The following is a 26,417-nucleotide window of genomic DNA, read 5'->3' on the forward strand; positions in this document are numbered from 1 at the left end:
ATATTTTTTTAATTAAATACATATATTAAAATTATATCAAAATTCTTACTAATTTGAACTCTATAAATAGAACTCAAACTTGCGTTTATTCTCACATACAAACTAAATATTTCTCTTCTGCTCAATTTCACATTCTGTTTAGTTTTTTTCTCATATTTATTTCCATTTTGAGTTATGGATCCAAATCATCCAATCATTTTTATCCAAATTCCAAAAATTATCCAAATTCACAAGATTATCCTAACTCTCAAAATTCTACAAATTTTACATCTTATCCAAAAGAAAAACACGTAGGTTGGGTTGGTATCACTAATGGGAGTAGAAATTGTATTAGGTTTGTAGGTTGTGTAGGTGGATGAGAGAGAAATAAATATTTTATTAAAAGCCACGCTCTGGGGCGCAATGGGCCAGAGATGGAGGATGGCGGCAGATCTGGGGCGCAATGGGCCAGAGAAGAAAAAGAGGCCACACTCTGGCGGCTTGCCTGAGCGGTGGTGGCGGAACCCGGTGATGGTGTGTAGGGTGGGCCGGCTGGGAGTGATAAGGGAGGCGCCGGAGATTTTCCTCTCTTTCTTTCTTTTTTTTTTCTTTTTTTTTAATTAGACTCAGTCAAAACGACGTCGTTTTGAGTGTAGAATATAACTACAAAACGACGTCTTATTATTTGAACGTCGGAACGTTCACGTCGGCAAATTCCGGGAGCCACGTCAACACCGATTAATGTGTTGGTCAACGCATGTACAATTTACGATAAAATCAAAAGTTGATGTATTTTGAGGCTATTTTTAAAGGTCATGTGCAATTTGCAAATTCGGGCAAACTTCGTGTATTTTCTGGCTATTAACCCTTTATTAAAAAGTAAATTTAGGTTGGGTTGGATCAGTGTCACAACTATGGATAGTTTAACATATTATCATGAGTTCAAAAATAAAATAACATGAGTAATAGTTGATACCAAAAATAATGCACTTATTAATTAATTTTAATGTGTGAGGTTCTCATTTTCGAGTTCACTATTATACAACCTATAAAATTATCAAGTGGTCTCCTGTTGAATCGGTTTGACAGGAGTTTTTGTGTAAAATTATTTGTTCAATGAAAAAAAAAAAAAGAATTGCAGTTATTAATCGTATGAAAAATCACAGATGATAAGATACTTGGTGCAAAGAACTAAGCTAGACAAGGAGATGACGAATTCATGGGCAAAACAGCGTTGGATATCTTGAAGGAGAGCCCTCGAGACCCAATCACCTATCCAGAAATCAGAAAGATCTTGAATAGTTTATCAAATCGTTCGAAATTGCTGGGAATCCTCCCCAAGATGACCGACATCACAATGGTGGTGGTCGTCCTCATCGCCACCATGGCGTTCCAATCCATCCTCCAACCCCCCGGCGGCGTGTGGCAAGACGACACGTCAACGCACAAAGCCGGTGAAGCAGTGATGGCATACACACATCCCAAGATGTATAAGCACTTCGTCAATGCCAACACCACAGCTTTCGTTTCTTCCCTCATCACAATCATGCTCATCACCACCGGGCTGCCGCTGGAGCACTTCTTTTTCCTGGCGGTGGCCACGACGGCGATGTGGCTGTCGCTGACGTCGCTTGCGGTGGGCTATGGGGCTTCGTTGATCATGACGACTCCGAACGAAGAGCAAACGCTTGGGTATATTGTGGCGGCGGTGGTGTGTGTTTTCCTTAGCTTCATTCTGTTGCTAGTTCTCTACCTCTGTATCAACGGCTTGCAATCCTCGTGGAGGAGAAAATCTCGTTACGAATATAAACGTCTGCGACATCTGATTTGAGTGTAGTTGCAGAGGAAGGAGACGTAGTATTATTATTTGCTTGAATAATTGCGGAAAGCATATGCGCGAGAGATGTTCGATGAAAAGTCTCTGTGACCGGTTTTTACGCCAATAAACTATGATCGTTTGTAGTCTTCATATTTTAGATTATACTAGCATGCATTTTCACCCGACGGAAATTAATTTTATATTTCTTTTTTTTTTTGTATAAAATAACATTTTTTATCTTCAAATATAATCAATAACTAATACTCCCTCCGTCCGCCAAAAGTATTCCACAATTACTATATTTCGCGTCCGCAAAAAGTATTCCACTTTCCTTTTTAAGTCATGGTCCCACCATCCACCTTTATATTTTATCCTTACAAACACTCTTTATTTACAAAAAACCCACCTCAAATTCAATCTCAACCACACATCTCATAAAGTGGTGGGACCCTTTCTCCACTACATCAACATCATCTCCAATTTTATTAAACTCCGTGCCCAGCCAAAGTGGAATACTTTTGGCGGACGGAGGGAGTAATATTATAGTATATTTTTCTCTATTTCCTTCAATGATATAAATTACTATGTTTAAAGGCGGCATTGGTTTTGCATTTGAAGCAGAGTTGTTAGCCATCATTACTGCCATCAACATTGCTCATGACCATGGTTGGATGCATCTTTGGGTTGAGGCCGACTCTATGTATGTCGTTCGCTTATTGGAGACTTGTTCCATGGATGTTCCTTGGCGCTTCATGGTGTCTTGGAAACATATTCTTCGTCTTCTCCCGGATTTTAAATTGATCGTCACTTACATTTATAGGGAGGGAAATATGCCAGCTGATATTATGGCTAATGGTGAGAAATATGAGGGTTGGTGGCCTTTTGCTATTAAGGAGATTCGTCAAGCTGTTGCTAGAGATATGTCGACCCATAGCCATGTTAGAGTCGTTCATTAGCTGTTGCTCATTTTCTTGGTGCTCGGTGGCGCTTCATGCTGTTTGGTTGTGGCAGGCATGGTCTGCTTGGCTTAGTTCTCGTCTAGTTTTGATGAGGGTGCAAGCTGTGGTGTGTGCTGGGAGGCCGCATGCGGACTTCGACGGCTTTTGTGGTTATAGTTGTAGTTATGTTTTGCACTTCCTTCTTTGGGCGGCACCCCTTGAGTTTCTTGGTTGGTTGTTTGGTTGGGATCATGTGATTTGGGATGGAGCATCTCGCGGGTTCTTTTTCAGTTCTTGAGTGCGCTCATAGCTGGGATCGGGGGGGTCGGTCCCCATGGCCAGGGATTCCTCATGGTTTTTTCCAGTCGATGTTGAGAATGTTCACATTTTTTTGGTTCTTTCTTTTAGGCTGTGGCTTGTTAGTTGTTTTTCGTCTATGTCTTGCTTTTGTTTTTGGGATGTGAGAGTCGGGGTTTCATTAGTACGATGGTTAGGCCGGAATTTTAGAAGTCACCTCAACTCAGCTCTCTTTTCTGCGGATTTTTTGTATCTTGTGATAGACGAGCACTCTTTTTCCTCTGGGTTTTGCTTAAAGATGTTTTAATGAGGCTCTGCCCTTAGTCTGCTTCTCTATGCTTTCAAGGGTTGTCTAGGTTCTTGTTTTCCTTTTTCTTTTTATATAAGCCGTATTTTAATATATAATATAAATTACTATGTTTTAATAAACAAATCATGGGAAATAAGAGTATGTTAGAAGATGCTGAAAAAATTGATTAATATGTGAAATATGTGATGATACGTGTGCCATAATGTGTTTTGCGCCTTGGAGGAACATTCACGTAAACATAGACATTAAAGCAATAAATCAACACAACAACTTGGCAATCAAGTTTAATGTCACGACCGGACATAATTAAGGATAATTAAGCCGGGGAAACCGTGACTAATGGAGGGAGATTAGAAGCGGGGTAGAAAGGGGAATAATCAAACAAGAAAGGATCGCAGTATCATTGTTAACAACAGGGATATTTATAATATAACGGAGTTTTAGTCGTATAGACTCAAATAACTAGTAAGTTCGGATAACTCCGACTTATCCAAAATAACATAAAACTTCTGAGTACGCAGCGGAATAAGGTTCTGATTACATGTATGAAGACATGTAACCCTAGAGTTCATTAATACATAATAAGACCAAAAGAGTCCCGCTCGTCACTTCATCACCATCGGCAGCTGCTCAACCTGCACATTTAGAAATATATGCAGGGCTTGAGTACAAAAGTACTCAGTGGGCACGTATGCCTAAGTATAAAAATACATGTTTCAAAACTGTAAATTGTCATGCCATAATAAACAGTACAGCAAGGGAGTTTTTCGCTAAAAGGCCCAAGCTTACTAAATTCATTTGTGATTCTTAAAGTTCGACTGCAGTCTAAGTTCTCTCGTAATCTATCATATCTGGAACTGTGTGCCGGAGAGGTGGCCACCTCTCACGGTCACTTGACCGGCCAACCCGCTAGATGACTCACGGTCACTGGTGTACACTAGCCCTGGCAGGATAGCTATCAACTGCTCAGGACCCGAATTCGATTACATAACACATCAGATAGATATCATACCAAAATTTAAACATTTATGGCAAGACAACAGTTGAAATAATTTTCAGTTCAAAGATTTTGTAACGGAATAACTTATTCAATTGTAACATTAAACTCATTTGATATATATGAAAGTAATGCCCACCTGATATAAACTTTCTGTGGTACAGTAGTTCCTTGACTGATTATTAATCTCGTGATTGACCTTTATTACGAGAATATAAATAAGATACTGCTCAAGTAAAATCCTCAAATAATGAGAATACAGAATTAACTATGCATGATCTATATGCATGAATTATTATTCTGAAATAATAATCAAGGAATTTCTATTGTTAATCCAAGCTATCGGATTTAAACAAAAGCTAAGTCTCGTTTCATGAAGCCGGATAATTAATAAAAATTAATCCGTTCTCTTAGGGTGTTCTAATCCACCAATTAAATAAACCCCGCTCCTCGTAGTCAATAGAAAATAAATAAATAAATATTTCGGTTTATTCACTTTATAACCTCATAAACTCAATCGGGCTTAATAAAAATAGAAACAAGTAATGTTATAAGATTAAATAATTAAAAGGCTCAATATAAGGCAGCCTAATAATTAGTTATGTAGAAGTGAGCTTGAATAATTAATATGAAAGGCCCAATTGAAATAATTCATTGGCTTAAGTAATTAAATAAATCTGAGCCCAACTGAATAAATAATTGATTAACTGGCTCAAATAAATAAATCAAACGAGGCCCAACTAAGATAATACAACAGCCCAATAGAAAATATTAAGGACCCATTTAATGAATGCAGCTGGGCCTTAATTACGGGGTTAAATCTGGCCCACAAGAATTAAATTAATACAAGGCACAAAAGAATATATATCTCCAGCCCATTTTGAATTATTAAAAAAAAATCGGCCCAAGAGTATAACAAAAGGCCCAAAGAAATTAAATAGAAAGCCCAAGCAAAATTACACTCTCTCTCTCTTTCAAGAACAGTCGGCCCTCTTCTCTCTCAACAATCAGTCGAGAACTCCCTCTCTCTCATATCAGTCGAGTCTCCCATCTCAACATCAGTCGATGATTTCAGTCGCCGCCTCTGCTCCGACCGGCGTCGGCTACCGCCGAGTCTAGGTCCGGCGCGACCGCACCCGTCTCTCTCTCCGTAGCTTCTCTCTTGTTGACAGTTCGTCCGAGGCGAGGAGAGCAAGCCTTAATTCACGAATTAAAGGTCGCCGTCGCCGCTGCAATTAGGTGTCCGGCGAACGGCCGTCGTCTGCGTCTCTGGGGCCGCCGCCTTCGTTCGTCCTCCCTCTTTCCTCAATTTAATGGGGGATCCCCAAATGAGGAGCCCTAATTCTCCCAAATCGGAAATCGCCGCCGCCGCTCCTGAAATCTTCGGCGACGTTGTCGCCTCAAGCCAGCGTTGCTCCGTCTGGAATCGCCACCGCCGCCGTGCACCGAGCCGCTGCTGCTGTCTTTCAGCTTCAGGGGAGGTCGCCCCAAGATCTGAGCCCTAATCTCGGCCTATACTATCGCCGCCGCCGTGGTTCCCTGGCCGTCAATCGGCGAAGCCGGCGTCGTCTCGCCTCCTCCACTGAGTCGCTCCGGTCCCGATTCAGATGTCAAAGTAGGCAGGGAGTCGAGCCCTGATTCCGTTGCACCTCCGCCACCATGGTTCTGCCGTTATCTCCACCGTCTGTGGAAGGCCGGCGATTCAGCGTCGTTGCTCTATTCGCGACACTACTGCTGCTGCTGCTGCTGTCACCCGATTTCTGCCGAGGCAGTAAGAGCTGCCGCCGTCATCGTCGTCGTCTTGGCTCAACCGAAAAGGCAGCCGGTCTTATTTATAAAGCTAAGTTCTCTAGTCTCGTTTGTTTCTATTACTCGAGTGTTGACGAGTATGCAAACTGAATATTGAAACATCAATGTTGGGACTAAGTCTGTGATCGTTTAAGAGCTAAGGTGTTCTCTTTCTTTTTGTCTGTGAAGCAATACTGATGCTATGGGATTTTACATGAATGAATTGATCATGCTCTGGTACGAATGCTTGATAGAATAGATATTCGAAATAGAATTAATACCTTGAATGTGTTCGAACTTATTGGCTGTGCTAAATGAACTGGAATAACCGAACTTAAAGTTTGGCAGCCCTCTTGTTCTTCGATTTCTTGAGGGATTAAATGAGTTGGAACTGAACTGAAATAAATTGTTGTTGTTGTCTCAATAATTCAGGTAGAATCATGGAAGAAGGTGGAGCAAGCAAGGCTTACCTTGAGAACTTGGCTGAACGAATTGGGGCTGCTCTTCGATATTTTTTTCGGTGGAATAAAGTGAGAGTGAGAGTTGTTTGTTGGCTGGGGTTGATACTAAGAGTTCATTGGTGAAGACTTGAGTGTAGTGGTGGGGGAAAAGGAGTGTAGTGGTGGGGAAGGTAGGAGTAAGTGGAATTGGAGGGGATTGGAGACTGCTGGTGTGCCACACATTTCATATCTTTATCTTTTCCTCCCTTGTTAGCAGGTAGTGAGTAGGAAATAGGAAGTGAGTGATGATTGCACTAGCTATGTAGTAAGAGTAAAAGTTGTATTGTAACTAGGAACAAATTCTTATGACTTGTATTCTTTATGCATCTGTAATATGAATCGCGTGCTCGTATCTGCTTGATACTGTTTATTTAAATAAATCTCGCTAAAATCGATAAGTTATAAAATGAATCTAAATTAAATCCGTAGATTTAATGCGTTCGTTGTTTTAATATATAAATTAAATCCGCAGATTTAATTAACTCACGAGTCGGAAATAATCCACGATTTGAGTAAAAATAAATCTAATTCCATCTCGCTTAAAAAAAATAACGTGACTTTGCTAAGTCAGTTATAACTCTGAAATAATATCATTGACTGCTTTAACAATATAAATTCAGGATCATAAGCTGAATTCATATCAGAGTAATATCCATTTTCATTCACTGATGAACAAGAATAAACACTCATTTACTGGATTTAAAATATATAAAAGAGCGGGTCACTACATTTAATGAACCACCTATGTTTGGGAGCTTCGCCCAAGGGAAACAATTCGTTACCTAGAAATAAGTTACAAAATAGACTTACACAATAAAATGCTAAATGTGGATAAGCGTACACACACCTTAGACATGAACCACATTCATCACCTAACCCCTTGATACACAAGAAACAAATAAACAAGAGTTTATACAATAATTGTGTTGACTTTGATTTTTTTAGTACTTACACATTTTTCTTTTGGCAGTACCAGTCATTCATGAGGTGGCCAAAGGATTGCATTGCTCATTTGCTTAATTCTTCTGCCTCTCTTTCACCACTTGTGTCTCTTCTCTTGCTCCAAGTATCTGTACTTCGGGAAATTTAATTTTATTTGTGGTTATTGTGTCTTACAATATGATTGTGTCTTCTCTCGCTCCAATGGTGATACGCTAGCGTAGCAATATTGTATGAAATGAGTGGTTGAGATTGAATTAAAAATGATCTTTTTGTAAATAAAAGATATGTGTAAGAATAAAAGATAAGAAAAAGATGTGGAGACATGTATTAAAAGGGAAAGATGGTTCTCATTTTTCGTGGACGGAGGGAGTAAGGGTAAGACAACGGATGAAGTAAGTATTTTTATACTTCATCCGTCTATAAAAAAGGGTACCCTTTTTTCTATTAGTAACAAACTAAACAATAAATAATAAATTTGAACAATTTATATTATAAAATAAAATATTACGTAATTTTAGCAAATATATATATATATATTTTTTCACATGGTGAAACAAACTCTATATACTATAGAGGATTAAGCACACAAGCGTACACAGAAATGGCGCTAGCTTTATAACGATGCTCAAGTCTATAAAATTCGATCAACATGGAAATCTTAATATTGTAGCCAATGCAATCCAAAATACACAAGCAATGGAAAACATAAATATTGGATCAATTGAAAAAGCGTCAACTCAAAAGAAAGAAAAGAAACATTCACCCGAATAATCAAAACAAACTATAGCGTCTAAAAAAAAAACTCACGATGGAGTTGCAGCCTACTGAACTGCAAAAGAGAGTAGCCAAGAAAAAGATTGATGACTACATTAAAATTACAAGTGACGACGATCGGCCGATGAACTACATTCTGTCGCAAACCAAAAATAAGATGAAAAGATTTGCAATAAATCGTCAAAATCAAACAAGAAAAATATTAAAGTCCATCTTGCTTCGTACTTAGATAATTTAGGACATTTTTCATAGTTTTTCATAAATTACATTTTAATTTATTCGTACTCTCTTGAAGCAACTCCTCCAAGATGTCAACATGCCCATTCATGGCTGCAATATGAATCAGGTTATTCATATCATGATAGTCTCGCCACCAGCACGCCTCTGGGGCTACTGACAACAACTTTTTCAAAAATCAACAATATTCATTTGAAAAAAGAAAAGAAAAAGATCTTAATATATGCACTACAGAAAGCAACTGCAAATTTTCTTTCATAAACAGGTTCTCCACAACTTTTATTCATCTCACTCATTACAAAAAAGGAAAAAGACTAGAGTTTGAAACATTCCATATTACACATACTATTACATATTGGTGCTTGAAAAGCAAGTATACATTTGAAATATTAGAATTAGGGACCAAACTAAACCTTATGAATCTATTCTCTCATAGCGGACACTGGACCTTTAACCAAAAAGTAGATAACAAATAGACCTCCAATGAAGTATACGGACAAAAACATGTACCTCAAACCAGATGGTTCTTCTCCGGGAGTGATGGCTATTATAGAAAATGTATAACTAACTGAAACACTAAAAGCGGATGCAAACATAAAAATCATGGCCAAAGTGGAGAAACCACGGCTTCGGAATGGCAGTCCGGTCATGATGAGCAAGATTGTGAGGAGAGATACTACGAAAGCTATGGTGTTAAAAACCACGAACACATACATGTACGCTTGCCCATAAGTAGATTCCATGATGGCTTCACCGGCTCTGACAGTAATATTGAATACACCTATGGTTGTGTTCTTGTTTTCATCCCATACGCCGCCCGGGGGGGCGATACCCGCCTGGAATGCCATGGTGGCTATTAGGACTAGGACCACCAAAACGGATTCGCCCATCCGGGCGGGTAACATCTTTGTTGGATCTGGCAATTTTTTCAACATGTTTTTGATTTCTGAATATCTACTTTTGTCTCCAGGGCTCTTACTCTCACGCAAGATTTTCAGCTCTGTCTTGCCCATGGAATTCGGTGTTTGCGTCCTCGTTATTTTGTGTTGCACCAAGTATTTTACAATCTGAGGCATCATTACTTGGGAATTGTAATGAAATGAAATATATAATTTTTTATCACACAATTAGTATATACAACCTCGGTCCACAAAGTGCATACAACATTAAGTTCGGTATGAGTTTTAATAAAATAGTACGGATATATAGTATTAATCTTATATATTCTACTTCCTCCATCCCAATTCAATAGGCCACAAGGCTTAGACATGAATATTAAGAAATGAATAATTTATAATAATGATGAGGAGTAATATATGCACAGAGCAGATGAATGGGCTTGGACAGAGGAATCACTCGGGTCAGAGGAATCGTTGAGGTCAGAGGAATGCTCCACTCCTAGATAGTCAATGGCAGAAACGACCACTTTACCCGGGAAATGTCAGAGCAGAGGAATCATGTGTTCACAGAGGAATCCAGAACTCCCCGATACACACAGTTCTCTGTCTCTGAGCAGAGGAATGAGCGAAGGCAGGCGAAATTACCATAGTACCCCTGACCACGCGGGGAACGTGACTTCAAGACTGAAATTACTATTTTGCCCCTAAAGTGTACTCTATAAATACTCATGCACTTGTACCATGTATTTTTGACGTGCGCACTCCTCAATACAACGAAAAACTCCTTTTTGTTCTTGGCAATTCAATTCCACTAGACTCTCTTTCGATTCTTACGTTCGATACTAGGTAAAATTCACAATCCGATCACGATTCACCGGTTAGAACACTACCCACTCAATTACGATTCACCAAATAAAATAGGAGAGAGAAAATAACTTTTTTTGAGGTTATATTTGTCAAAATAATAGGAGAAATGTAGATATTCTTTTTCAGATGAGAAAAGAGGTAATTATGTGTGGGCCATAATGACAGATGGTATAAACATATTGAATTGGAAAGTTCAAATAAGGAAATGTGACATATTGAATTGAGACGGATGGAGTATGAATTATAGCAAGTTAAGTGGAATGATAACTAATGAAATATCATACTCAAACGATGAAGACATGAACAAACAAAACATGGAGTTGGCGCTTGATTACCTCAAGCTGATTGGACCTTGTAGCCAAATGCAAGAGTGTCTCCCCATCATCATCCTTTGCATGCACAAGCTCTCCCAATTTCTCCACCAAAACCTTCAATGTCATAAGCTGACCGTGTTTCACACACAGGTGAAACACAGTCTGCCCGCGATGCAGTCTCTCCATAGCAGGCAAATGACTCTCTTCAAGCAGCACCTTCAACACCTCGTCATGCCCATTCATGGCTGCAATATGAATCGGGTTCATATCATGACAGTCTCGCCACCAGCACGCCTCCGGGGCTACTGATAACAACTTTCTCACTATCACAATGTTCCCTTGTGCTGCTGCAACGTGAAGAGGCGATGATTGTTCGGAGTCCAAATTTCGAGCTAGCTGTGGGTTGATGTTCAGCACCTCTTCAACAATGGATGCTTGCCCCCGCAGTGCTGCTATGTGCACAACATTTCTTGAACATGCAAATGAGACACTTTCAACAAGATAGGGATCTTCTTGAAGCAGTGTTTGAAGTGTTGTTAGATCCCCTTTTGATGCCGTATTGTAGAGTTTCTTTTCTACTGTTTCTCCCACCATTCTTCCCCACTAACTATATATTGATGGTTTCTTTTTTCTTTCTTTTTTTTCTCTCTCTCTCTCTCTCTTTAGCTAGTTTCTTAGTTTCTTTCTTCATCTTACAAAAATAATGCATATATATAGTACATAAACAAGCTCTCTCTCTCTCTCTCCCTCTCAAGAAAGCCGACTACTGATCGAAAAGAAGATTCTGCCCAATTTCCTACTTCTCAATTGCAAGATAGGATCCATATGGAATCAATATTAAAAACAGGTGGCTTAATTTATTCTACAAAAAAGACAACTAAAACAAAATTGTCTGTATATTAATTGGAGATTAGTACATATACGTGGAGAAGAATTAATGGGTATTAACAGATAAGATGAGATAAATTTGCAACTTATTGACTAGTTGCTCGCAGAAAGCTTAAGTGGTCTTGCAAGCTCATATTGTCTTAATCAAATGTACAAGTTGTTGCATGGCCACAATCCCTCGTGACCAGAATAAATAAAAGTACATTTATATCAAAGAAATAACGGGAAAAAAAAGAGTTAAAAAGAGACATTTTGGACTTTATCACAATGGAATCTATTTCAAATACTAGTTTGAGATTTAATATTGTTTAAGAATAGCCTAGACAAATAAAAATAGTATCATTTGAACTAAATTATTAACTTCGTTTGATTCATATCACGGTTGAGTTGGAGAAATTCGAATAAAAATACAATTAATTAATCTTATATTTGATCAATCTATACCTCTATACCTATTATAAAAGTGCAATGTTTTACAAAATTTGATTTGCCTATTATGTCCCTCATATATATACTTAATTTAAGGTCAATAGTATATTTTAATATAAGGGGTATTGGCCAATAAATACATCAACTTTCCCAATTTTCTAGAATATAACATCACCTTTAGTTTTTGCTCCATAATACACCACCTTTATGATTCTTCTAATTTCTGCCATGACCAATTTCTGAAAATTCTAAAACTACCCCAAAATAATCAAAAGTGCAGAATAACCCCAACATATTACAAAACCAAGACAAAATACCCTCATTATGATTTCTAAAACAGTTTAACAATTAATCAGGCCCAACATGCTTCCGTTAACACTTCGAAATAAATCTTAAATTTAAACCAACATTATACCTTTGTCGACTGGTCTTCTTCAGGAGTCAGTCTGTTGCGTTTTACGGCTCGTCTGCCCACCCGACACGCACCAACCACACACTCGCAAGAGATGGTTGCAACCTTTCTCCTTCACTAAGTGTTGACTCAATACTTTGTTGGAAAAATAAAGAAAATATTTTTACTCAACCGGAATAGTTGGACAAAAACTAAGCGTTTATAGAGGAATTATATAATAATTAATTTATTTCATAAAATACTCCCCAAGGGAGGAGACTAACTTGTTTAGCTACTCATAGTAGCTAATACTTGTGTACATAAAAATAAAAAGGAACTAAAAACTAAAACGAAAAAACTTTGAAAACAAAATTAAAAAAAAAAAAAATTACAAGGATAATTTTTCTAGAGAGAGAAAGTGCTTGTGAAAATGTGTTGTGATTTTCCGATATCTTCTTCTCTCCAGAACTTGGGTTTATATAGAGGTTTGATCCCCTCTATAATTGCTCGGTTGTTGGCCTCAGATTCCATCTTCGTGGCCAGCTTTCTTGAATAAGACACCCACCTTCTTTTGTCGGCCTTGATTGCCGACACTTGTTAATGTCATCACATGGTGCTGGACCCTTGCTTTATCGTTTTGTGATAATGCTGGTAGGGGCCGGCTGCTTTTCCCTTCCACTCACATTTGTCCTGGAGCGTTTGGTGAGTAGTCCTTTTTGTCATTCCACCCACTTTTGTCGTTTCTTTTGTGGGTGCGATCCTTGCTGTGAATCACATGATTCACTTTGCTTTGTCGGCCACCTTACTTTTTTGGTGCCCGAGGGTTTCTTCCCTTTGGAGTCTGATGTTCATCATGTTCATCAGATCGGAACCTCCTTCTGTCAGGTTTCGGGAAGAATCCTTTGCCGAATTCTGGCTCCTTCTGCGTTGAACATTGATCGCAGACCTTCTCAATCCAATGGCCCAGATGAGCCATGTTGCAAAATTTGCGACGAGTCTCCTTGCTCCCCGCTATCTTGTTTTCCCACAACATTTGCCGTTTATTTTTGAAAGATTTTTCGGCAAAAGGGGTCGTTGTTCCTGTCATTGTGTTAACCAGGAACGTTCCCAGATCTGAACTTTGGTAGAACTTGAATCTGGACTTCATTTTATCCATCTCTGTGAGACAGACCCATAGACCCCATGCTCGTCTAGTGGAGATTTGGTCCTCCTTGAATGTTGAGACGATTGCGGCTTGGAAATCGGGAACTTTGATCCGGTTCAGAGCTCCCGTGTCAGGTCTCCGAAGCTTGATGAAGTGGAAAGCCTCACGGATTCCTTTTCCAACTGGCTCCGGTGCTACACTAAAAAAGTACAATTCCAGAACATCTCCCCGTTTGAGGGACTCATTGTTCTCCCATGCATCAAACACCGTTTTTTGGATCCATTTGGGTAGACCCTTGATCTCGGTGAAAGCTGGAGAGGCGGTATAAACTGAGGCTAACGCCCCGAACTCATACCATTCCTTGACGTCGTTTGGATTGGCTCCTGGGGTTGTCCAAACTCGAGGATATTTTCCTGCAACATCAACCCGGCAATTTCCCGGATTAATGCCCTTTCTTGTGAGAAGTTTCTCCCACCTGTCTTGATACATCTGCCAAGAAGGAGAAATATCAATAAAATCAGTATCAACCTTGACTTGGCCTGTCATAGGCCTAAGATTGATCTCTTCCTCTTTTACCCCAGAGGTGGAGGGTTGACATGTTGATTCAGGGTGTGATCCCTTAACAACATCTTTTCCTCGAGGGTCCGACTGTGAAATCATCACCTCAGGACTTGGGCTAGGGGTACTTGAATCCCCTGCTACAGGTAATCCGTCCTGTACGGAAAGCATTGCTTTAATCCGATTATCTCGAATAACGCGCAAGAGCGGCTTGTTGATTACTTCTTGAAGATTGAACATCTTCATGAAGCATGCATCGATTTGGTTAGATACTTGAGCTTCATCAGCCGCTTGTATCTTCCCTGCTTGTTTGGTGTGTAGAACACACTTTTGCCATTATTGTTGTAGCAACTCTAAACTTTCAAAGAGCTGCGCCTGTTTTGCCTCGATGGCCTCCACCTCAGGGAGCTCCATCCATTGTTAGGAAATCTGCAAGAACATTTTGATCAGATTTCAAGATGACAATATCATAATCATAATATTGGCATTCTGCTTGCCATCTAAGCAATCTAGCCTTTTCAGGTTTAGATTCTATCTTTTTTGTTAAGAAAGCTTTAACGTTAGTGTTATCTACTTTCAAAACGAATTTTTTAGCAAGTAAGAAAAGCGGCCATTTTTTAAACGCCTTTCGCACTGCAAAGAATTCCTTCTCGTTGATGTGCCATCGCACAGCTTCGTTGTCGGAGAAAAGGCCACTGCAATATCTGCAAGGTTCTTCTCCAAAATGGGTGATCTTGGTGAGTACAGCTGCCCACCAGAAATCACTCGCATCAGTGTAGAGGACCAAGTCATCCTCGTCTTGTGGTATTGAAAGCTTCGGAAGATTTTTGCAAATCTCTTTCAACTTCTTCATACCCTCCCGATGCTCCTCTTTCCATATGAATGGAACATCTTTCTTCAGTAGTGGACTGAAAACCTTTCTGTGTTCTGCAAGGTTTTTGATAAATATCCCTGCAAAATTGACAACTCCGAGAAAGCTTTGGAGCTGCTTTTTCTCCCTGAGATCCTCCGGAAATCCCTGGACTTTTTCCACAATATGATCTTGTAGAATTATCCCAGATTCATCGATCTCAATCCCCAGAAACTCCATCTTCTGGGTGGCTATGACTGCCTTCTTTTCAGACAGCACTAGTCCTTCTTGTTGACAAACATCCGCAAAGATCTCCAGATGCCTAACATGTTCATGAATGTTCTTTGATGCAATAAGAATGTCATCAATATAAATAAACATAAACGAAGAATAATCTTTGAAGAGATTATCCATCTTCCTTTGGAATATCTGGGGCGCGTTGGCTAACCCCATTGGCATGACATTCCAGACATAATGTCCTTTTGGAGTTGAGAAGGCTGTGAACTTCTTACTCCCTTCTTCCATGCGAATCTGGTAAAAACCCGACTTGCAATCGAACTTTGAGAATACCCTTGCACTTCTGATGCAGTTAATAAGGTGTTCTCTGCTTGGGATGAAATATCCGTCAAACTCAAGAATGTCATTAATCCCTTTGTAATTAATGACCAGTCTTGGCTTTCCTCGCTTGATCTCCCCATGATTTCTCACCAGAAATCCCGAACTGATGTAGGGTGATCTTCCTTCTTCGATCAGTTTTAAATCAAGGTGTTCCTTGATTATATTCATCATATCCTGTTGATCTCGAGGGTTCATCAGGATAGGTCTGAACCTTACGAACTCATGCTCCTTTCCAGTTTTAACTTTCAAGGTTGCTCTGAGCTGGTTCTTGTCCCACCATGCCAAAGGATCCTCGTGGTAACACTTCTGGATTCTTCTTTTGACGTCGGCAATGGACACATGTTCTTCTTCTTTGATATCTTTGTGTGATATCAGGGATACTTTGAGGATTTGAGTTTCTTCCTCGGAGAGATCTGGGAATCCCTCAGTTCTGCATTTGAGCAAAACTTCACCGAATCTCCTTTGATCCTTCATTTGGGGTCTCTGGAGTCTGCCATCATCACCACGCTTGCTGCGGAATTTGATTGGCATTGAGCGATGAAAAGCTCCATTGAGCCTTTGCACAATGATCTTGTGATCACAATTGGTTGTGAACACTAGCCTCCTGGATTCATTGTCTTGTATATACCGCTTGAAGCTTTGCAGAAAATTATTTCCGAATAATATATCTGCTCCGGTATCATGGAAATAAATTGGTGGAGTCTTGACCTTGTACCAAGGTGTCTGTCCTGCTCCGCCGATCAATATTTCCGTTTGTTTTACTCCCTTTGATAGAAGCAATATCTTTTTGGAGAAATCCCTTCCTGCAATTCGAGGTAGTTCTTCTTCAACTTCTGCTGGAAAGACTCCTCGTTTTGCTGTACAGATCCCTGCTCCTGAATCCACGTAAGCAGCAAAATATTCTGCTTTGTATTTCTCGTATAACATCCCTACAGAGATGTATATCGAGAATGGACTTGTCATTGGATCATCACTCTTTGGCGTCCAATTGTAATCTTCATTCCTCCTGATTTCCATGACCATGGTTTATATTTGTCAAGGAAATCTCGTCCTAAGATCAGGACATCCGCTTCTTGTCCGGCTTGGCCTTCGGTTTGGATTTCAAAACCTCCCACTTCAAGAGTTCCGATGTATCGGTTGTCTCATGGATTCGCCAAATAATACAACGAACTACAAGGAAACTTGTTTTCCCTGCTTGTTGTATCAAATCTTGTGGAAACTTGTCTCCATCCTTCGGGACATTTGAGTTTGATCCTCATGTCCAGAACTGGTGTTTCCTGAATCGCCCTTCTCTCATACGAATGAGAGAAACTTCTTGTTATAGGCCCTGAAGATAGCCTATTTCCTTGGAATGATAACCTTGGTGCTCCCAATCTGAGACTCTGGGTATAGATGAGCACCTGCTTGTCTCCAATATCGATGTCGATTTCTCCGATCTGAGGAATCTCCACTCGGTTTGGATTGACTGCCTTGGCTACCTCCTTGAATATTTCTGGAATTTCAATAAATTCTTTTCCCAGAAATAACTCCGTGTGATGGGAATTTGATAAGGCATGCGAGACTTGATAAGTCAATGAGTATGGCCTATTTCCTCCCGTCATAAGTTCCTTCTTCTTGTAGTCCTGATAGAGAGTCAGGGCTCGGCTGAAGGATGAATCCTGCAGATTATAAGCGATTTGTGGGTAGAACTCGGTTATAATCTTCTTGGCATAGAGATTGCCCGAAAAAGCTCCGAGAACTGATGATTCTCTGGCATCTCTGATCCTTTTGTCGCAGAGTGCGACGTCAATTGGTTGGTCTGTCCCTGGGAAGAGGGAAGATTTGATTACCAACTGAATTGCTCCAATATGAATCCATTTCATCGTACTTGCGACTTCTGGCTTCATTTTCTTAAGATCCTGCCTTATATCTTCGGCTGGAACCAGCTGGATTTCCACCTGATTACTTGTAATCTCAATTGGAAGCGCCATTTCTCGGTTTGTAACGCCAAAATAGACATGATGCTTCCTTTTGGATGGAATCAAGCTATATAAAACTCGATTCAATCTTCCATTGGAAAACCCTTGGTATGTCTGTACCTCTCCGGTTTCCTTCTTGAGTTTTTTCACGAGTTTTTTCACCACCTCTTCTTGTGGAATCAGAAAATGACTAGAAAAACCATCCTGATCCTCTTTCTGGGTGTGGTGTACCACGTGTTCTTCTTTAGTCTGACTCGTCTCCGGTTGATCCATCCGTCATCTCCGAATCTTCAGAACTAAAGACTTCTTCTTGCTCATATATGCTCTCATCAGAGGATATATCTTCAAACTGATACACGGGTATCAAATTCTGGTAAAAGATAGCATCTTCGATATCCTGTGTGGATTCGAATCTTTTTATCCCTTTCTTCTCGTTGTCGGGGCAATTGGTAGAGATATACCCCTTTGCACCGCACGACCAGCAGTTGCAATCCTTGAAACTTTCATTTGCTTTGGCCTGAGTACGCCTAAAAGTTTTTCTCACCGGGATTCTCTTTTGATTTGAGAATCGGTTTCTTGATGGTCCGCTCCGTTGGCCTGATTTGTAGGAGCGTGCCTTCTGTCTGGTCCACATAGTTCTTGGCTTCCAAGAACTTCTTCTAGACTTTCTTTCATAGGGTTGGTACCTATGTTTCTTTCGGCTCCTCCTTTGATATAGCAATTCAGCACCAATCTCTGTTGGAAGATCAATGTGGTCGCACATCAATGGGGATCTCTTATTGAGTCTCCTCAATCTCTTGAGATTCCTCTGATCCGCTGCCTTTTGACACCATTCGGACAGCTTCTTGTGGACATAAGACATCCTTCTTGAAGCGCTATCAAGTGGATATCCTCCTGGTGAAACATACTCATTGATGAGCATCTCCCTCCATGGACTTGGAAACTTTGGGAAAAAGAGGTCCATGGCCTTCTGATCTTCAACCTCCCCCATATGGACATATAGGGAGTACAGGCGCAGAATTTCATCGAGAGCTTTTGGCTCTAGCACCATCAATCTTAGATTGTAAAGTGCCTGTTGATATTTCTTGCGCTTCTCCTCTGCGGATCCTTCGAAAAAACCCATTCCCAAGAAATGGATTTTAATTTGTTTAGTAGTTTCCTTAATGATTTCATACATTGACGTGCTACTAAACATTTCCTCCCTTGTCAGGACCTCAATTTTATCCCAGTATTGTTTTGCCATGCCTGCTAAGCTAGCTTCGAAGATTCTGGCAAATTCTTTTTTGTCGTAATCTATTGTGGCAATCACGACTTTTAATGATGAAGCCCATTCGTCGATGAGACCCTCCCATTCTTTGAAACTGGCTTCGTCGAGGTTGAGAATCAATCCATATGGATGGATTGGTTCTAGTGTGACCTTTCCTACAGGAGTATCCTGCATCTGAGGCCTCTGTCGTCTGGTTCGTTGGAACTGGCCTGCATTTTCTTGAGCTGACCCCTTCTTTGACGGTTCTCCTTCTTGAGACTCGGTTTTGGGCACCTCATCTCCTTGATTCATCTTTAGATCAACCATATTGAGGTTAGCAAAGGATTCTGCTAACTCTTGTAGATCTTCTAATCCGATTCTGTCAAGGCTATTCATGATATTTGCCTTTCATGATTCGGATTATGTCCTTCGGCTGCAACTCCTTGGGTGTTGCATCAAATAGAGATGGATACGTTGGGTCTTTGGACCATTGATTCCGAATTTTTTCGGAATATGGTTTTCGCCTTTCGATCTCCTCCATTCTTTTCTGGATATCACGCAAGAGGGTTAGTATTTCCTCTTGTTTGAGTGATATTTTGCTCATCTCCATTGGTAGCTCATACAGCTTGTTGCCGTAATACTCCACCGTCTTTTGAATCTCCCGCAAGTTGACATTCTCGGAAGAGTCTGGCTCGATCTTGTGGTAGCTTGGATAAGCTATTCCTGCCTTGTTTTTTGGTTCCATCAATCGTGCGACTGATGGGCCTCGTCTCTGGTTCGTTCAATCGCCGTTCTGGTTGCGGCGAATCTCATGAGGTTCTCATGGTAGAATTGGATACTCGCGATAATTTCGCGAATAAACTCGATATCTCCTCCTCGTCGTAAGTTGGTAACGAGGACTCGATTGTTCCAGTTGAGGTCGCCTAATAGACGACTGGTTTCTTCCTCCAGATGTTGGAGAGAATTCCTGTATCGTACACATCTCGGACACTCGTCTGGATCCATAATTTTAAATGGAGTCTCCTCCCACATAGGTTAATTATAAAATAAATTAAAAATAATATAATTCTTCCATAAAAACCCGCTCTGATACCATTTTGAACAAGGATCTTTTAAACTATTTTTTGCTTAAAAGTACGTGGCATTGTCTCACGGTCCAGACCCAGATTACAAAGTAATCTATCGGGCACGAGGAAAGTTTTCAGCCGATATACCATTTAAGCCCAATCTTATGCATGTTTTAGGTATAAATTGTCTTTTAGTCAAAAACCAAAAGTTTTAGGGGTCAAAGTACAAAGAATTTTATAATGGGGTTATTTTCGAATATTCCAAACTTTGGCCATGGGAGATTCTAGAAAAAATTGAAAGGTGATGTATTATGGGGCAAAATCTAAAGGTGGTGTTATAAACTAGAATTTGGTCATAGTTCATGTATTTAGGGGCAATAACCCCTTAATATAATATACATATAATAAATCTTAAAAATATATTATGGTTATGTTTTGTATTTCAATAATTATTTAAGTGGTAGTATCTATTAAAACTCTTCATCTACATAATTTAGTATCTTTTTTATTTTGTAAATTTAATAAGAGTAGACTTAAAAAAAATGCCCAAATTAGAATTGTACAAATAAAAATTTTCTTTTAAGACAAACATAACTTAAAAAATTATCATTTTACCCTTCATATAAAAAATTTTAAAATTATCCATTAATTTTTTAATTGTGATTTCAAGTGTTTGAACTCGAATTCACAACCAAGACTATTTCTGGCAAATGAAAAATAAATGTCACTTAATATATACCTTCATAGATATGTCTTATTCCCTATAACAACATATATATGCACAAATTTTGTATGTCCGACGATTTTCTTATTTTTTTGATTACCTCAAGCTGATTGGACCTTGCAGCCAAATGCAAGAGTGTCTCCCCATCATCATCCTTTGCATGCACAAGCTCTCCCAGTTTCTCCACCATAACCTTCATTGTCATAAGCTGACCGTGTTTCACACACAGGTGAAACACAGTCTGCCCGCGATGCAGTCTCTCCATAGCAGGCAAATGACTCTCTTCAAGCAGCACCTTCAACACCTCGTCATGCCCATTCATGGCTGCAATATGAATCGGGTTCATATCATGACAGTCTCGCCACCAGCACGCCTCCGGGGCTACTGATAACAACTTTCTCACTATCACAATGTTCCCTTGTGCTGCTGCAACGTGAAGAGGCGATGATTGTTCGGAGTCCAAATTTCGAGCTAGCTGCGGGTTGATGTTCAACACCTCTTCAACAATGGCTACTTGCCCTCGCAGTGCTGCTATGTGTACAGCATTTCTTGAACATGCAAATGAGACACTTTCAACAAGATATGGATCTTCTTGAAGCAGTGTTTGAAGCATTGTTAGATCCCCATTTGATGCAGCATTGTAGAGTTTCTTTTCTACTGTTTCTCCCACCATTCTTCCCCACTAACTATATATTGATGGCTTTTTTTTTTCTTTTTTTTCGCTCTCTCTAGCTAGTTTCTTAGTTTCTTTCTTCATCTTACAAAAATTATGTATGTATATATAGTACTTACACAAGCTCTGTCTCTCTCAAGAAAGCTCTGTTAGGACTGATCCTAAAGAAGATTCTGCCCAATTTCCTACTTCTCAATTGTGGAAGATAGGATCCATGGACTCTATATTAAAAGGTGGTGGCTTAATTTATTCTACAAAAAAAGACAATTGAAAAAAAATGCATGTATATTGGAGAATTAGTATATATATATGTACAAAAGAATGGAGACCAACAAACAAAGTTGAGATGAATTTTCAACATGGCTATTTGCACGCAGAAGCTTCGTCTTCTTGCAAACTCATATTTTAATAATCAAATGTACAAGTCGTTGCATGGCGGCAATCCTCCTCACCACAATAAATAGAAGTACTTTCATCAATAAAATAACGCGAAAAAAGTTAAACGAGAGTGTGTTAATTTTGAACTTTTTTAAAATGCAATCTATTTCAAATATATCTAAGATTTAATATTATTGGGGCGTGTTTGCTTTTTATCCCTCTAAATGGAGGGATAATATAATAAAGTATAAATTTATCACAGGGATCACACGTACATTTTCTATATCTTATTTGTTTTGAAGGATAATATATTTATTCTTTCCTTGTAAACTAGTATAAAATTATACCACCATGTCTTAGGTATAAAATTATCCATTTCTCAAGCGATAAGGTGCAGCCCAAAAAATTATACAACTTGCTTGGTTTTTTTCATACATCGAAGCGAACAAGGTATAAAGTGGTAAATATAGTTTATTCATTTCTTATACCTCAAAGCAAACACGCCCTAAGATAATGACCTGAAATAATTTAGGCTAATTGTCTGTAAATTCCTAATGTTTACACGGAATTGGTTTTTGCACCTATTTTTATTTTTCTACTTTTAAATACGTAACCTTTCGTTTTTGTCTCAAATTTATCCGATGACCGGTTTTTTCTTACGCCGGCGCCAAAAATGCCACTGTGCCAGCCGGAATTGATGAGGTGACAGCTGGAATTGACACCTAAACATATTTTTTACATGTGGCAAAAAAAAAAAAACTAAAAAAATTCCAAATCATCATCATCTTCCTCAAACCCTTATCCCCCCTCCACCAACCCACCGCGCCTCCCCCTGCCAGCACCACCGGCGCCGCCCCCTTCCCTCCCCCAACCCGCCGCCGCCTCCCCCCTACAACCACCACCACCGTTCGCAGAATTCCGCCATGGAAGAGATGGATTTTAAAGTAGAAGAAGCCACCATCAAATCAATCCAACAACCATTGCCACGCCCAGATCGAGCGCCTCAATCCCGTCCTCCTTCGCCTCCACCAAGATCCTCAACAACCACCGCCGCGCCCATCGGTCTCTGTCCTCCTTCGCCTCCATCAAGATCCTCAACAACCAACTGTCGCCGCCGAATTCGAACAGAACAACCAAATCATACATAACAACCAAATCGAATTCCCCACCTCGACGCCCGCCTCCCTCTCCCCATCTCTGGCAGTAATGTTCTTAGAACAAGTCGACGGCGCGACGGTTGAGAGACAGAGACGACCTCGCCGAACCAGGATGGTTCGCGAAGCCAAGCAAACACGCGGCGACGTCGAACCTATTCATGAAATTTCGAACGAGGGAGAGGAGCTTCATTCTGGGTTTTACTCGGAGGAGCTCGCCGATTGACTATTGTCATGAGCTGGCAACACCGCGCCGGCGGTGGTGGAGGTGGCAGGGGGCGGCGCCGGGTGTGGGGGAGGGGGAGTTGGGGTTTGGGGTGGGAGAAGGGGGGAAAAGACGATTGGGGGGGGGGAAGATTTCCTTATTTTTTCTTTTTTTTCCACATGTTTTTTTTTTTTTTAATTTTTTTCAGATATTTTTTCCACATGTCACAAAAGTGTCACCATGTTAATTTTCGGCTGCCACCTCATCAATTCTGGCTGCCACAGTGGCATTTTCGGCACCGACGTAAGAAAAAACCGGTCACCGGATAAATTTGAGACAAAAACAAAAGGTTAGGTATTTAAAAGTAGAAAAATAAAAATAGGTGCAAAAACCAATTCCGTGTAAACGTTAGGGATTTACAGGCAATTAGCCCAAATAATTTTGAACTCTATAACAAAAATAGCCAAATTTTAATGCAAATACTAATTTGCCCTCATGATGTAGACATAAAGTTATGTGATATAAAAATAAAATGAAATATATATATATATATATATATATATATATATATATATATATATATATATATATATAGGGTCAAGTTAAACAAAGAATGGCCCTATGTATAGAGAATAAAGAATAAATCATGTCCCTCCATTTTATCAAATCTAACGGTTCCTATTTTAGAAGTTTTAAATTGTTTAATAATTGAAATTAGTGCTCCCTTTTTCTTTTAAATCACGAAAGGGTAATATGGGATCAAGTAAAACTTATTTCCTAACTTTCCTCCTAATTTATCGCTTATCAATAGGGTAAATTAACCCATTTCTTCCATTATTCTCTAATTTCTCCCATTTCTCAATTTGCTCCAATTTCTTCCTCCAAATCACGCATCTGTAGAGGCACATCATCTCCGATCTTGATTCAGGAGCCTGCAATTTGAGGTTGTACTCGCATGGCGTCAGATGAAGGGGTTGATGGAGTGGATGCCGCGGACGCAGGCGGCGCAGAGGAAGGCAGCGTCAGCCTTTGGTTGGCCCCAATTCGCGAGCGACAACCCCACCGAAATTTTAGAGGTGGCGGACGACGACCACTGCCCGATTTTAGAGGAGCAAACTTTCTTGTTGCAAGTGGATTTATGCGAAAGCCAGAGTGTGGAAGGAGGTTAATTGTGTTCAGCCATGACTTTGAGAAGATGGAGGACATGGAACGGCGGCCAATCGCCGGTCTTCTAGAGGCGGCGATTGGACTGGCTGTGGATGGAGTTCTAGATGGAACTGGCTGTGGACGGAGTTTTCGTCAAATTGAAATGAGCAATTTTAGAATTTTGGGGATATTCATGCGTCCAATCAATCTGAATATATATGTTCATTTAGATATTGTGTTTTGTTCATTTATAAATTGTTTTTAGTTCATTTATGTTCACGACAAATAGCTTGTATTTTCGTTTCTGCTATGAAATCTAAATTTTTACGTGTTTTTTAACATACTAAAATATTTTGAACATGCTTTAAACAATTACGAACACCTAAATAAACTATTTGCATTTCTCTTAATAACATAAAATATTTAACATAAAACATTTCGAACAAGCGTAAAAAAAATTACGAACACCTAAATAAACTATTTGAATGTTTCTTACTAACATAAAATATTTAACAGAAAGTATTTCGAACAGGCGTAAAAAGTTTACGAACAACGACTAAATAAAAATATTAAAAATATTAAAAAAAATGGAAATTCAAAAGACAAATGAGAAATGAATAAACATCATCACAAAACGAACAGACAACTTGAATAAACCGAACAGGGATGAACGCACTATAAGAGATGTTGACATAATGGTGTAGATAGACTAATCATATACAGAACTTAACACAATTATTCCTATAGAACGAAAAACTTTTCTGAAGAATTACATGTTTTCGGTATAATGGTATAGATGGAAAAAACGTATCTACAGAAAAATGAAAACTATTATCTAAATCCTCCATGGCCGCCGACTTGAAGCTTCCCACGACTTACAGATTTTCGGTATAATAAGGAGATGAAGAGGTTTTAGAATAGAAGATTTTACAGAAGAATAATTTACGGTAGAGAGATTAGAATAGATATTGAGAATCAAATCTTACCAAATAAAAATAGATAAATTAAGATTTGTTTCCCTTAAAACATGCTGGCCGAAAATATCAAAGTAAAAAATTAACCTTTTCGGTTTTAATAATAGAAAATATATTGAAAAACAAATGACCATTAGATTTGTTAGATTGGATGATCCAGATTAATTCTCCTTTCTCTAAATACTTATCATTCTCTGTTTAACCTTTCTCTCTCTCTCTCTCTCTCTCTCTCTATATATATATATATATATATATATATATATATATATATATATATAGGGGCGCGCTCCAGTGAGACCCCATATTTTTCGTGAAACACTAGGACAATGAATAAGACATATAATACTAATGAACAAAACGTATATCTAATGAACAAGATGTATATACTGATGAAAAATAAAATTTAAAAAATTCGTAATGAATAAGACATATATACTGATGAACAGGGCCGTATATACTGATGAACAATGCAGTATATACTGATGAATAACAAAATTTAAAATATTCTGCTCCCTCCAGGATTCGAACCCTGCGAAAAAAAATCACCCTCCAGATACAATATCAGCCATAGAATTGATAAAATAAACGCACCAGATCGTGCCCTAGATCTCACTAAAATTAGGGGGTCTCATTGGAGCGGCCCCCTATATATATATATATAGGGAAGGGCTAAAATAAGAGCATTTCTTAAGATATAAAATAAGAATCATTTTCAGCCCTTAGATCATCAAAATCTACGGTTGATTTGTAATCCTGTTGGATGGATTTATGGTCCTGAGTTCGAATCCCAAAGGTAGCAAAAAATTATTTTTCACAATTCATACCTTTATACAGCGAATTCATACGTGTTCTACATAAAATTCATACATTAAAAATTGCTCTTATTTCTTATTTTAATATGTGCTCTCACGGTGGCCCACCCCTATATATATATATATATATATATATATATATATATATATATAGGGTTAATTGCTGTTATATTCAAAAGCTTTTTGAGATTTCGTGATATTCTCACCAACTTCAAAATCGGCATATGAATAAATTAATTACTGATTATGTGTCAAATACATGGCAATTAGGTATTACATGTCATTTTTTTAATAATCTTATTTTAATAAAATATAATAATTTATTAATAAATTAATTTACAAAAAAAAAAAAAACCAACCTACCCCCATCCCCAGACACCCCCCAAACCTACCCCCATCCCCAAACACCCCAAAATTCGACCAGTGATGCTTGATTGCTCGACTCGCTATGATCGAATATGTCAAGCATTAGTACATTTTCTAAGAATGTCCGACCACTAATGATCGATTGTTCGATCGATTCGTAATGGTCAAGCATGTC

At 39.1% G+C, this 26,417-nt stretch overlaps 3 protein-coding genes across 4 annotated transcripts; 2 read left to right on the forward strand and 1 right to left on the reverse strand.

Annotated features, from left to right (window-relative positions):
- Positions 1-1,149: 1,149 nt before the first annotated feature.
- On the forward strand, positions 1,150-1,979 carry LOC130995160 (uncharacterized). The gene has a single exon (XM_057920309.1). The coding sequence runs from the start codon at positions 1,199-1,201 to the stop codon at positions 1,808-1,810; it is 612 nt and encodes a 203-aa protein (XP_057776292.1). The 5' UTR covers positions 1,150-1,198; the 3' UTR covers positions 1,811-1,979.
- Positions 1,980-2,382: 403 nt separating this feature from the next.
- On the forward strand, positions 2,383-2,754 carry LOC130994516 (uncharacterized). Its single transcript, XM_057919559.1, has one exon. The coding sequence runs from the start codon at positions 2,383-2,385 to the stop codon at positions 2,752-2,754; it is 372 nt and encodes a 123-aa protein (XP_057775542.1).
- A 6,075-nt stretch (positions 2,755-8,829) lies between these two features.
- On the reverse strand, positions 8,830-21,328 carry LOC130995161 (ankyrin repeat-containing protein At5g02620-like). Of its 2 annotated transcripts, none has more exons than XM_057920311.1 (2): positions 20,635-21,328; positions 8,830-9,648 (listed from the first exon to the last, which is right to left on the reverse strand). In XM_057920311.1, the coding sequence occupies exons 1-2, from the start codon at positions 21,205-21,207 to the stop codon at positions 9,004-9,006; spliced, it is 1,218 nt and encodes a 405-aa protein (XP_057776294.1). In that variant the 5' UTR covers positions 21,208-21,328; the 3' UTR covers positions 8,830-9,003. The 2 variants fall into 2 exon arrangements, with proteins under 2 accessions (XP_057776294.1, XP_057776293.1); XM_057920310.1 differs by lacking the exon at positions 20,635-21,328 and adding an exon at positions 10,683-12,049.
- Between the last annotated feature and the right edge of the window lie 5,089 nt (positions 21,329-26,417).

This window comes from Salvia miltiorrhiza, chromosome 7 (genome assembly GCF_028751815.1).
Source record: "Salvia miltiorrhiza cultivar Shanhuang (shh) chromosome 7, IMPLAD_Smil_shh, whole genome shotgun sequence".
Lineage (NCBI taxonomy): Eukaryota > Viridiplantae > Streptophyta > Magnoliopsida > Lamiales > Lamiaceae > Salvia > Salvia miltiorrhiza.